The 12,809-nt window shown below is 37.8% G+C and overlaps 1 protein-coding gene across 9 annotated transcripts in view; it reads right to left on the minus strand.

Annotated features, from left to right (window-relative positions):
* Positions 1-12,809, minus strand: part of FIP1L1 (factor interacting with PAPOLA and CPSF1) — a 44,425-nt gene that overhangs the window by 4,329 nt on the left and 27,287 nt on the right. For 4 of the 9 annotated variants that reach the window (XM_069790218.1, XM_069790239.1, XM_069790208.1 and 1 more), the window contains 5 exons: positions 8,344-8,370; positions 7,724-7,778; positions 5,903-5,958; positions 1,718-1,813; positions 506-725 (listed from right to left, as the gene is read on the minus strand). In XM_069790218.1, the coding sequence (XP_069646319.1) occupies positions 506-725; positions 1,718-1,813; positions 5,903-5,958; positions 7,724-7,778; positions 8,344-8,370 (454 nt within the window). The remainder of the gene's footprint in view (positions 1-505; positions 726-1,717; positions 1,814-5,902; positions 5,959-7,723; positions 7,779-8,343; positions 8,371-12,809) is intronic. The other 5 variants (XM_069790248.1, XM_069790275.1, XM_069790266.1 and 2 more) reach the window with 3 other exon arrangements.

Raw genomic sequence — 12,809 nt, forward strand, 5'->3', positions numbered from 1 at the left:
TGCCTGAAAATGAAAAAAAGTTCTTGACCTTGAAATAATAGTTTTAAAAAAGATAGGACAGATTATTATCCAGCCAGTGCTAACGACCAAACTAACCATTTTAGCAGCTAATAACACCATTCATTAAGGTCAAATGTTGTACCACATTGCTCTTACCACTGAATTGCCAACTAAGATTCACTTAGTACTTCTATAGATTTTTCTAGAACTACTGATGTCAAAGAGAGCTGGATATCTCACTCCTACACAGGGCTTAAATCACACCTTTAACCTGTAAAGCACTATGACGAGTTTGGATGTATACTGTTGTTTTTACAGTTCTGTTCTACATTTAGAAATTTAATTATAGTTTCCAAGAGAAAAGGGGGAAGGGGAAGAAGCCACACCCTCTAGCTTTTTGGAATATAGACCTGAACACTAGATTTTGATGTTGAAGTACACTATTTAACAACACAGACACAGGGTTTTGAGCAGAGTTACAGCATGCTTAAGACATTTCACTAACCTGTTGAATACACTTGGAGTTGGACTGTGATCTCGGTCCCTCTCCCTGTCTCTGGTACGTTCTCGATCTCTGTCTCGGTCCCGGTCCCGATCCCGATCTCGGGATCGCTCTCTCTCACGTTCCCTATCCTTCTCTCTTCGTGCATAGTAATCCCACTGTTTGCTGGTGTCCATAAGACTAGACCACGAAGGAGCAGGACCTGCAAAGTGCGGAAAGGTGACTAAAGAAAAAGACGCGGGTATTAGAAAGAACAAAATCACATACCATATGAAAACTGTAATACTACTTATGCATGAAAACAGAGACATTTGTCAGCCTCCTCCAATGACATTTTTCAATCTTCCCCTTTCACACAGAAGTTAATTCTGAGCAAACTCTGCATTTTTTCCATGATGCTAATAAAGGCCTCTCGCACTCATTTAAATACTCGTTATGAAGATGTACAGAACCAGGATATACACCACAAAGACTGCCTAAATCCTTTTGGGAAAAAAAAAAATTGTGCAAAGATTTGCTGAAAGAATCTGATTTTACGTGGTCAAATGGCTTTGTTTTGGGGGAAACAACAAAACAAAAACAACCAGAAAACAAAACTACCTTCGAAACTCAGTGGCTCTGAGAGTACAGTTCAGAAAAACAAAGAAAAAGGATGCTTCTATCTTTATATTTAGATGCTACTATTTTTATGTTTTGTCTTTTAAATCATTGTATTTAAAATACTTGAGTTACAAAGTTCTCATTCACTAATTTACATTTACTGTGCTTTGCCATACTTTTCTGATTACAGATGTAACAGCAGCTTTAGAAATAAATTCCACAAGTTCATTCTGGGGAGAAGAAATAACGCTCCTACTTACGCTTTGTAAGATACCATTTCTAATGAATATTCAGCACAGCCACTATTACCACTAAAATATAATAGTTTCAGAAAATTAAGCATTTTTTCTTAATCTAAAAGATGATACGCTTAAGTTAAGAAGGAAGTCACAACACCATCTAACCACTTTTTTAGGTAATCAGCAATGGAAAGAGAGAAGGGACATGCTTCTCCATTGCTTTCTGCTAACTCCGATGTAATAAATAACTACTACTCTTAATACCCCAATTGTTCTGTCCTGCCCTCCCTCTCCAGAAGCCCCATGAATGCATTCTGTTAATGAAAAATAAGGGCTGTAGTATTTAACTGGAAACAGCACTCTCTAGTGGACTTACAGTACAGAGGACTTCCCACTTTCTGCTTATCTGCTTTGCTAGCCAATGATAACATAGCCTTCAATAAATCGTTTGTTTTGAGTTCCACTTCATTATCTATAATATGAGAACAATATTCACTTGACTTCATGGTGTCACAAAGAGACATTAATATATAATTAACATAAATATCCACTGAACAATGTAAAGTGAGTAATTGATGCTGTATTTAATACTGCCAAGTTATAAAACCAGTGGCTCCTCCTGACAGCTATGTTCAGACTACCTTGCCTACAACGTCTGGGGTATGCCCACCCCAGAAAGCTTTGGCAGAAGCTTAAGATAGCAGTTTGCCAAGCGTCCAAAGGAGGAATACAAAAGACCTTTTGAGCAGGCAGTGGAGCAGGAAAAAACACTTCATTGTTAAAATACATTTGCAATGAAAAGCATTGTAATTCTTTTAAAAAGCATTTATACAAAGTTTTGCCTCTAACAAAATGCTTGACACTGTTTCACTTCAGGGCTACAGACAAAATGAGGAGTTAACAGAAAAAAATATCCTAATACAATAGTATGTTGTTCATTATACTGCCAAAACCTGAAATTCTTCTAAGGAAAGCAGCCAGAAATAGCAAAAAACCAGCTGGACTTTAAAGACTGTTAATTTCCTTGACTTGCCACTATGTCAACAATATACGTATGGTCTACGAGTCACTGGTTGCCAGAATATTCTGATCTAAAGTGTAAACTTAAGTTTAACTTTAAATGTATATTACAAAACAATTATTAATGATAGTATAAACTTTTACAATAAATTTTGGTTACTCCCTCACATCTGCAGTAATTCTCATCAGACAAAAGTCTGTCATTTCCATCCCAATAACCTGAGATAAACCAGTTACTTGATACTCTGCGCATTTCTGTATCTAGATTTTCACCAGTAGTTATTCACAACACACAAGAAGCTTACTTTCTAATATGAATTGGTGCTCTGTGTTTACTACTTAGAATGAAGTAATTTGTCACTTTTAGTATTTCTACATGGATTATTCTAATAACTTCTACAAAAAGAAGGACACTTCCGAAGTTTAACTCTCATTTTATTTCTAAAACAGGAAGAGAGGGACCTTTGAACAATCAATAGTTTTGGAGACTTAAGTTCTGCTTTGGAGATGGTTTAAAAATTTAAAAGCTGCATGGTGTCCCAGTCTAAGGCAAACTATTAATACACCTTCTTTGTGCCTCAAAAAATACTGACTCTCAAACTGTTTCTGTAACACTAAATTTCTTGCAAGTTCATAAGATATAAAGAACATGTAGAGCACAGAACAGAGAAATGCTTGAGGAAAAAGCGAACAAGCATACAAATGGCTTCACTGGCAGACCAAACAGTGCCATATATTGACAGATCAATAAAATTCAAAGATCTGATGGCAAAGGTAGCACTGAATTGTGTAAAGATTTAACAGCAAATTGAAGAAACTGCATTGATGCAGTGGAAGAACACAAAGACAAAATAAGTATTCTTGAAGCTACAAGTTAAGAAAATTATTTTACTATGCAACCTTCCTAATGGGCTTGCAGTGGGTAACATGCCTGACCACTATGGAAAAGACACCAAGGCATGAGATTAGCAATTTGAATAGGCAGAAGAAAGGCTAGAGCCTTAATCAAGATTGGTATTCTTTGCCATGTATTCCATATGCTCATCTTCCCCCGCAATTTTGACAAAGTCATGAAACATACAGACTGGCAAAGAAGACAACGGGTTGGAGATTCAGTGCTATCATCCAAAGCAACTATTAAATAAATATACTTTGCGATTCTTAATTAAAATGATCATCTGTACCCTAAGCCCTCAGTTTACCTAAGTTCTGATGCACAGTGAGCACTGGTAAAATACTGACCAGCAATCATGTTGTGAGACAGAGACTATGAGACTAAGGTGCTAGCCAGGATGAACAGCAGCGATAAAATGCCACTGAGCCTCTACAGATCCAAAAATCCGTATGACAGGCACAGCTTAGAGACAGACAATTTGCTTTGTGCAGCAAAGATGAAAGCTTTTGCCACAACAGGGATGCCAGCTATACTGGGAAGATTGGAGCAGACTATGCTCCTTGGTCTCCATAACCATACAAAGGCAAACATAATTTTTTAACCCTGCTGAGTAAATTCACATTCAATGTTGGCATGATCACAGTGACAGTCATCTTTCAAATATTGGTACTGCAACAACATAAGCATGCCATCACCTCTGAAGGTCAACATAAAACTTGGAAACATTCCTGTGTCCCTGACAATACTTGACAGAATAGCAAATTCTAACAAAAGAGATTCCAAGGTGAAAAACATTCTAAATTGGAGACTACATATTAGATGCAATATACATACTAATCACTGTAAGACTGCTTTCCTTATGATATTCTGCATGGCTTTGGATACTGAAGCTTCAGCAAAATAGTCACTTGGGTATCTTAGTTGTCTGCCTCAGCTTTACATTCTTCTAAAACTTTAGCAAACACAGTTCAATTATTGCTAAAAAAGTAGTTAGCATAAAGCAGCTGTTTGCCCACATCAAGAATTCTTGAAAACATAACAAGCTTCCATGCATGAAAGCAAACACTTGATAACTGATGAGGATCCTTTCAAACTGCTCCAACTTCAAGAAATTACAAGCCATTCAAAAATGTCACTGTATATCTTCTCTAAAGACTTATGAACATTTGGGAGATACATTATCTGGACATTTGGTCTGTGCTGAATTATGTATCACTGGAACGGGACAGAACTTTCCCTACAATTTCTCCTCCCAGCACCTAGGGTCCAAAGGAACACAGAGCAAGGAAACAGAAAAAGCAGGAAGAAAAGGCACTAGGCATGGGTCTGGATGGCAGGTGCACTGAAGGCAGAGGCAGTGATTGGCAACACACAAGGTCCTGCACCTGGGTTGGGGCAATTGTCAACATCAATACAGACTGGGTGATGAATTGATTGAGAGCAGCCCTGTAGAGAAAGACTTGGGGGTAATGGTGGACAAAAAATTAAATATGAGCTACCAATGTGAGTTTGCAGCCCAGAAAGCCAATCATATCCTGGGCTGCATCAAAAGAAGCATGGTCAGCAGGTTGAGGGAGGTGATTCTCCCTCTGTGTGCTCTCGTGAGATGCCACCTGGGGTACTGCATCCAGTTCTCAGGCCCCCAGTACAAGACATGTTGGAGCAGGTCCAGAGGAGGGCCACAATCATCAGAGAGCGGGAACAACTAGGTTGTTCAGTTTGGTGAGCCTGGAGAAGAGAAGGCTCTAGGGAGACCTTATCGCTGCCTTTCAGTACTTAAAGGGAGCTTATAAGAAGGAGAGAGACTTTTTACCAGGGCCTGCAGTGACAGGACAAGGGGCAATGGTTTTAAACTGAAAAAGGGTAGGTTTAGACTGGACATAGGAAGAAATTCTTTATGAAGAGGATGGTGGGACACTGGAACAGGTAGCCCAGAGAAGTTGTGGATGCCCCATCATTGGAACTGTTAAAGGTAAGGTTGGACAGGACTTTGAGCAACCTAATCTAGTTGAAGATGTCCCTGCCCATGGTGGGGAGGGGTTGGACTAGATGATCTTTGACAGTCCCTTCCAACCCAAACCATTCTGTCATTCTATGTTTATCTTCCCAATTTGGACTAGGTCAGGAAGAAGCTGACATCTTTGTATTTCTATCACTCTTTTAACTCAAGAAGCAGAGCTGTGCTAGGTAACAGTTCTAAACTCACTGTAAGTTCTGTGGATGTCCTTTTAATTGCACAGAATGAAACCTCTATTTTGGTTCGCTCTTACTATAAAACCAGAAAGTGATGTTTTTCAGCTTCAGATTTTTTCCATGACGTTAACCAAAAATCCCCCAGACTGACTTTGCAACAGGATAGTTGAAGATTATAGTATCTTAGACAAACAGTTTTTCAAAGGTGAGGTACATCACTCAGGATTTCTCAATGGTTGGTCTTGGCATAAAAATAAGTATGCAAAACAATAGTATTTACCAACAACTGTTAAATCTGCAACAGCATGTATCTGTTCACAATGATAGGCAACGAACTTTCATAATGAATTACTGAAAGAGCCTGTTTAGTCTCTTAGCTAAAATTCTGGTAAGTATATCAAACAATTTGATACAGCACTAGTCAAAATTTTCAAAGCCAGCAAGCTTACTCACCACTGCCATATGAAAATGCACGAACAGAACGACCATCATAGCCAGAAGAATGTCCACTGTTGAAAATACATGTAACAATCCCGTTTTACCATCAAAGCTACCTCCATCAATAAACATATACTTTTAATATTGTTCCCCTGAATTCTTACCACCATACAGACTAAAACAAAGTGTTTGTTATAAATGGATTTAAGTCCTCCATTTTGAGCATTACTAATTAAGGAAGCTGTCTATGAACATGTATATTTCATGTTTTACTGCAGGAGGTAAAAATAGAATTCTCTCTTCTTAAAATTTAAAACAGAAAAAATCCATATGATCAAAGCTGTTCTTTTGTATTTTCAATGAATTTTCTATTTCAAATATTTCTTGTATCATAAGATGTTTCTGCACAGATACTGAACTTAATCTCCAATTGTTTGAAAGTGGTTCATTCATGAATGAAGCCATTCTCATTCTTTCTGTTAAAAACTAGGTATGTGAGCATATCTAAGAACAGGTGGACTTCAAATGTGTAGTTCTATAAATAAACTATTAAATTAGCTACACATTTTCTAGGCTGACTTCTTTCAGTGGTAGCCAACTCAAGTAGGTAAAAACCAGAAAGGTTAAAAAGGATGATATGTGCACAAGGCATAATTCATATATATGTAATTCTTTCATGACTTTTAGCACTTCCTATGTAACTTGAATGAATTATCTTTGCAGTATTTAACCTAAGTGTTATTTCTGTTCTTGAAGGCACTTTAACATTAAGAAATAAGTTTTGGGTTAGCTTAAAAAAAAAACAAAACCAATGATAATGAAAGGCCAATGCAACACCTTAGCATTTAAAAGTATGAGATTTAGCTCCTAGGTTCCACAACAAACTTGATTTTTGCACAGCATATTTCAGAAACTATATAAATATTCACTACAAGTAAATGCAATGACTGCTGCTTAACAGTTAGAAGCAGCACTCACAGCAAATGTCAGTATGAAATAATAAATTTACTTTCATACACATCAAATGCAACTAGTTAGGGTTTTTCCTGAATTAAATCAGATGAGGATTTTCTCAGAGATTTACCATCATCATCCTGTAGCGTATATGTTAATAGAATTTTCAATTTCAAAGGAACAGATGTGTGCATCTTCCTTCAGTGAAATCCAAAGGACTGGTAAGAGGCTTGCACCATCTTCTGAAGTGAGCTTTGTATATGACCTGGTTTTGGCCTCTACCAAAATATAAATACTTTTCAAGGATTGTGCTGGCCAACTATTTTTTCTTCCTTTTACATATAAAATATAAATAAAATATATTTACACATAAACATGTATATAAAAAAAGGTATTGAAAAAATACTTAGGCCTATTAAAGCTGAACACTTAGAACACACACAGTAGAAATAAAAATTTGGATTCTATGGAACTCTGGCTTTTCCTATAGCTTATGAGGGCTTGAATCTGTAGCCAAATTGTTCATTTGCATTTATAGAAAAGGATACAGTAGCTGACAAGTATACGGTTCACTTAAATAAGCCTTCAGACTACTAAAGAATACTTCAACAATCATTACCTTGACTTTGTTCCTAAGTCTTGGCATTGATATAGTGTCATAACTCAACTAAAATAATAAGTGGTCAAGTAACCTACTCAAAAGAATACTGTCAGACAGCTGAGACTAGTAACACTTCTGTAAAAATACTGTAAAAATCTGAAACTATCTCCCCACTCCCAGATAAAATCCATAAAACACTGTGTGGAGTAAGAGTCCTTACTAATTATTTCAGTTACAGAATACTGATATATTGCTTTATAAGACTTCAAACAGATAATCACCTTTCTATTGTGGGTATGAGGGAAGGTGGAGGACCGCCAGGTGGTGGTGGAAAGCCTGTAATAATAAGTTAGGTGAGGGGGGGGGGGATAAAAAAAAAAACAAAAACCAAAAAACCATAAACACATAAAAGAACTAAGCTAAGCATAAAATGGCAAACAAATTCCAGAGAGTATAACGCAAAAATTGTTTCTCACTGTGTAAATGAGCTTTATTTTTTAAGACTGAGAACTACTTTCCAGCTTAACAAAAGTAGAGTATTAAACATATAATATTATCAATGCTTCAACCCAAATACCTTATCATTCTTCAAAATACAATAATTTAGAAGCATAGGAAAATTCCTGAGTATGTAACAATACTTAATAAACAACAATCACAACTATTTTCTGCATAGCTGAAAAAAAGGAATGGAAAGAAAAGAAGGAAGCACACATCTAAGAAACTGGTTGATTAGGTCCACTACTCAACAACCTGTCAGAATAACTGAGCCTACATCTACACATACAGTTTTGTATTTATGAACTTTTATCTATGTAACTAAAAGGAAGTTGATAAGTTGCACATCAGTTAAGTTTTCATTTCTTAACCAAATGTGAAAAAAAATTCTAAGCAAGTTTACCTGGTGGTGGCACTGTTATTGGTATACCTGAAAAGAAAACAAATAATGTATCATTAAAGTAACAGTTTATGTTTATTATCTGTCAATCTAAAATCAGACTGAGCTATCACCACATACATGATCAAGAAGAATAATAACTTATTTTCTGTGTCTGCAGATCAAGACCTCACATTAATACCAACTGTTAAGATTTTATGCAAAGCTTGTGAAATGTGGCTTTTTATTTAAACTCCTATTCTTCAGGAACTTATTTAATCAGAGACAAAAATAATGATGAATAACTCTGGGTCTCAAGATTAGAATTAAATCCCTAACCCTAAAATGTTTATTATCCAGAAGGAAAGTAACATCCCATAGCATGTATTTGCTTTTATTTAAATAATATATATATATAAATAGCAAGGACAGGTAGCCTGGGAGGAATACAGAGAAATTGTCTGAGCAGCCAGGGATCAGCTTAGGAAAGCTAAAGCCCTGATAGAATTAAATCTGGCTGAGGATGTACGTCAAGGACAACAAGAAAAGCTTCTATAGGTACATTGGTTATAAAAGGAAGACTAGGGAAAATGTGGGCCCTCTCCAGAAGTAAACAGGAGACCTAGTTACACAGGACATGCAGAAGGCTGGGCTACTCAATGACTTTTTTGCTTCAGTCTTCACTGGCAAGTGCTCCAGCCACACCACCTGAATCACAGAAGGCAAAGGCAGGGACTGGGAGAATGAAGAACCACCCACTGTAGGAGAAGACCAGGTTCAAGACCATCTAAGGAACCTGAAGGTGCACAGGTCCATGGGACCTGATGAGATGCATCCACGGGTCCTAAGGGAACTGGTGGATGAAGTGGCTAAGCCACTATCCATCATATTTGAGAAGTCATGGCAGTCCGGGGCAGTTCCCACTGATTGGAAAAGGGAAAACAAACATAACCCCCATTTTTAAAAAGGGAAAAAAGGAAGACCTGGGGAACTACAGGCCAGTTAGTCTCACCTCTGTGCCTGGCAAGATCATGGAGTGGATCCTCCTGGAAACTATGCTAAGACACATGGAAAATAAGGAGGCGATTGGTGACAGCCAACATGGCTTCACTAAGGGCAAATCATGCCTGACAAATTTGGTGGCCTTCTACAATGGGGTTACAGCATTGGTGGATAAAGGAAGAGCAACTGACGTCATTCACCTGGACTTGTGCAAAGCGTGTGACACTGCCCTGCATGACAGCCTGGCCTCTAAATTAGAGAGACATGGATTTGACAGATGGACCACTCAGTGGATAAGGAATTGGCTGGATGGTCACACTCAGAACTGTGGTCAACACTCGATGTCCAACTGGAGAACAGTGACAAGTGGCATTCCTCAGGGGTTGGTATTGGGACCAGCACTATTTAACATCTTTATTGGCAACATGGACAGTGACATTGAGTGCAACCTCAGCAAGCTTCCCAATGACACCAAGGTGTGGGGTGCGGTCGACACACTGGAGGGAAGGGATGCCATCCAGAGGGACCTTGACAGACTTCAGAGGTGGGCCCATGTGAACCTCATGAAGCTCAACAAGGCCAAGTGCAAGGTCCTGCACATGGGTCAGGGCAATCGCAAGCACAAATACAGGTTGGGCAATGAGTGGGTTTAGAGCAGCCCTGAGCAGAAGGACTTGGGGGTGTTGATTGACAAGAAGCTCAACATGATCTGGCAATGTGCATTTGCAGCCATACCCTGGGCTGCATCAAAAGAAGTGTGACCAGCAGGTCGAGGGAGGTGATTCTCCCCCTCTGCTCCTCTCTCATGAGAGCCCACCTGGAGTACTGCATTCAGCTCTGGGGTCCCCAACATAAGAAGGACATGGACCTGTTGAGTGAGTCCAGAGAAGGGCCACAAATATGATCAGAGGGCTTGGAGCACCTCTCCCATGAAGACAGACTGAGAGAATTGGGGTTGTTCAGCCTGGAGAAGAGAAGGCTCTGGGAAGACCTTATTGCAGCCTTTCAGTACCTAAAAGGGGCCTACAAGAAAGCTGAAAAGGGACTTTTTACAATGGCATGTAGATATGGGACAAGGGGTAATGGCTTTAAACTGGAAGAGGGTAAATTTAGATTAGATGTAAGGAAGAAGTTCTTCACTATGAGGGTGGCGAGGCACTGGAATGGGTTGCCCAGAGAATTTGTGGATGCCCCATCCCTGGAAGTGTTCAAGGCCAGGTTGGCTGGGATTTTGAGCAACCTGGTCTAGTGGAAGGTGTCCCTGCCCATGGCAGGGGTTTTGGAACAAGATGATCTTTAAGGTCCCTTCCAACCCAAACCATTCTATGATTCTATATTCCATGACTGGATGAAAGGAAACACAATTGGCCTCTGACCTTTAATAGCTTAGTATAGGAAATAGTAGGTCCACATGGACAAAATATTCTAGCAACAGTAAGCATTACAGACTTTTCAGTCAATGCTATGCCACACTGCAATTAATCATACAGTTGCTACTTGGAGGGAAAAAAATTGTTCGGTACTCCATTTTCTTGTAAATATCTGAGAAAGGAGCATGCTTTAATACAAACACATTCAAAAGCTGTTCTAACTTTTCTGGTGTTCAAACCTAGCTTAGCTGTTACAAATCTAAGTAAAAGCTGAGAAATTGTTCCGAACTAAAAGTTAGCTGACCTAACAAAATATACTGCCTCAACATATAAACCTATCTTACTCGATTAGGAAAGGAATGATTAAAAGGTAAAAATAATTAATATACTTTAAAGGACATTATCTTTTCATACTTTGCAAACAACTAGCTTCATCTCAATTGAACACACAAAACACTGTTACATGAAAATAATAAACTGGGCTAAAACAGTGTCATCAGAAAATAGACTACTTTACCAGGCATAAAGCTCTTTCAGCTATGAGCAACTCCGCTTCCATTAAAAAACAAGTACTTTCAATCTGACAACTCACTGCAAGACTTTGCGGGGGGGAGAGAACAGAAAACTTAGCCAAGTGCTTTCATCAGTTTTGCCGTAACTGAATAAACATCCAGAAAGAACAGCAGCCAGACCCACTTAAATTAAAACCCTTCTCATTCAAGTTCCAGACTTCATCATTCAGAGAATATCCTAGATGTAATGGCCACTGCACGACTGATTTTATGTATATATCATTAGTTCAACACTAGAACTAAAAGACTATTGCATGGCAGCAACATTTAACTACATCTACATATTACAGTGTCTAGAAATGCCAACTGCTCCCAAATTGCCTTGGCAGAACGACAGAATGAAGGAATATGCCAGCTGAGGAAGAGTCATCAATATCAGTGTTCACTAATTGCTGGTGATTTCACTAACATGAATTCTTACCAGCATCAATCCTACAGGATTAAACAAATTGTGAAACAAAATTAAGGCTGCTGTCCAATCCTGAAGACTTAAAATCTAATCTCAGAGCCAAAATATAAGACAGGAGACAGTGAACCCCCAAAGCCAAATTTCTAAACTGCATGATCCATTTTCTCTTCACCAGCACACAAGCTTTCCAATGTGCACTGTCATCGTTAAGAACACTGCAATTCACACCATAAAAAGTTTGAGAGTGTAACATTTAAAAGACCAAACACTCCTAATGAAAATTTCTGAAAGAAAAGGAAGACTGGGAACTCAAACTGTTGCATAGCTGAAGTATTTTCTATTTTTTTTTTTTTAATTATCCATCTTAACAGATTCTTCATGAGCCTACAACATAGAAAATACATACATAAAAATATATAAAAAATACCTCTTAACAGCAATGTTAAGAACATTAGCAAGAAAAGCATCAGAAGTTCTCTCAAACTGATTAATTTATTAGCTCTACCTTATGCTTAAAAAAATTTCAACTCCTCCACTAAAAACAATATATTGTTAGCACTGAACACAGCTCAGCACTGTGCACAGAACTGCGTGGAAAGCCATCAGCTAATATTCTTTACAAAAAGGAAGAAATTCTGATTAAACAATTAATATATTCCTCAGAATTTTATCTTGTGCAGGAATACAAATAAAAATCTCATCACAAGATTAAAAGCCAAATGAAAAATTTCACTTGAGAGCCATTCAAGCAAAATTAAGACAGACTGAATACGACTAATACCCAGAGACCAAACATCTAAATAATTTGAATAAATTCATTAATACAGGGTATTATACTAAAAAAGCCACACAGGCGTTTTTTCCTCAAAAACCTTTAAGAACATTAAAAAAGTCATGATTAATGATTATATAATTTTAAGACAGAAGCTAATTTACTTGATGGTATCATAATGGATCTTCTATATTCCAAGTTAGCAAGTATCACTAAAAAGATCTAACCAAAATTTTCTTCCTCACCTTCTTCACTAACACACAAATGTGACAGAAAACAAGAAACAAAAAAATTATAAACCTTAGTTAATGGAAAATTAAAAATTTCTTAACTCCTCACTCCTTTGCCTTCTTCTAACGCAATGT

Source organism: Haliaeetus albicilla, chromosome 1 (assembly GCF_947461875.1).
Source record: "Haliaeetus albicilla chromosome 1, bHalAlb1.1, whole genome shotgun sequence".
Classification (NCBI taxonomy): Eukaryota; Metazoa; Chordata; class Aves; order Accipitriformes; family Accipitridae; genus Haliaeetus; species Haliaeetus albicilla.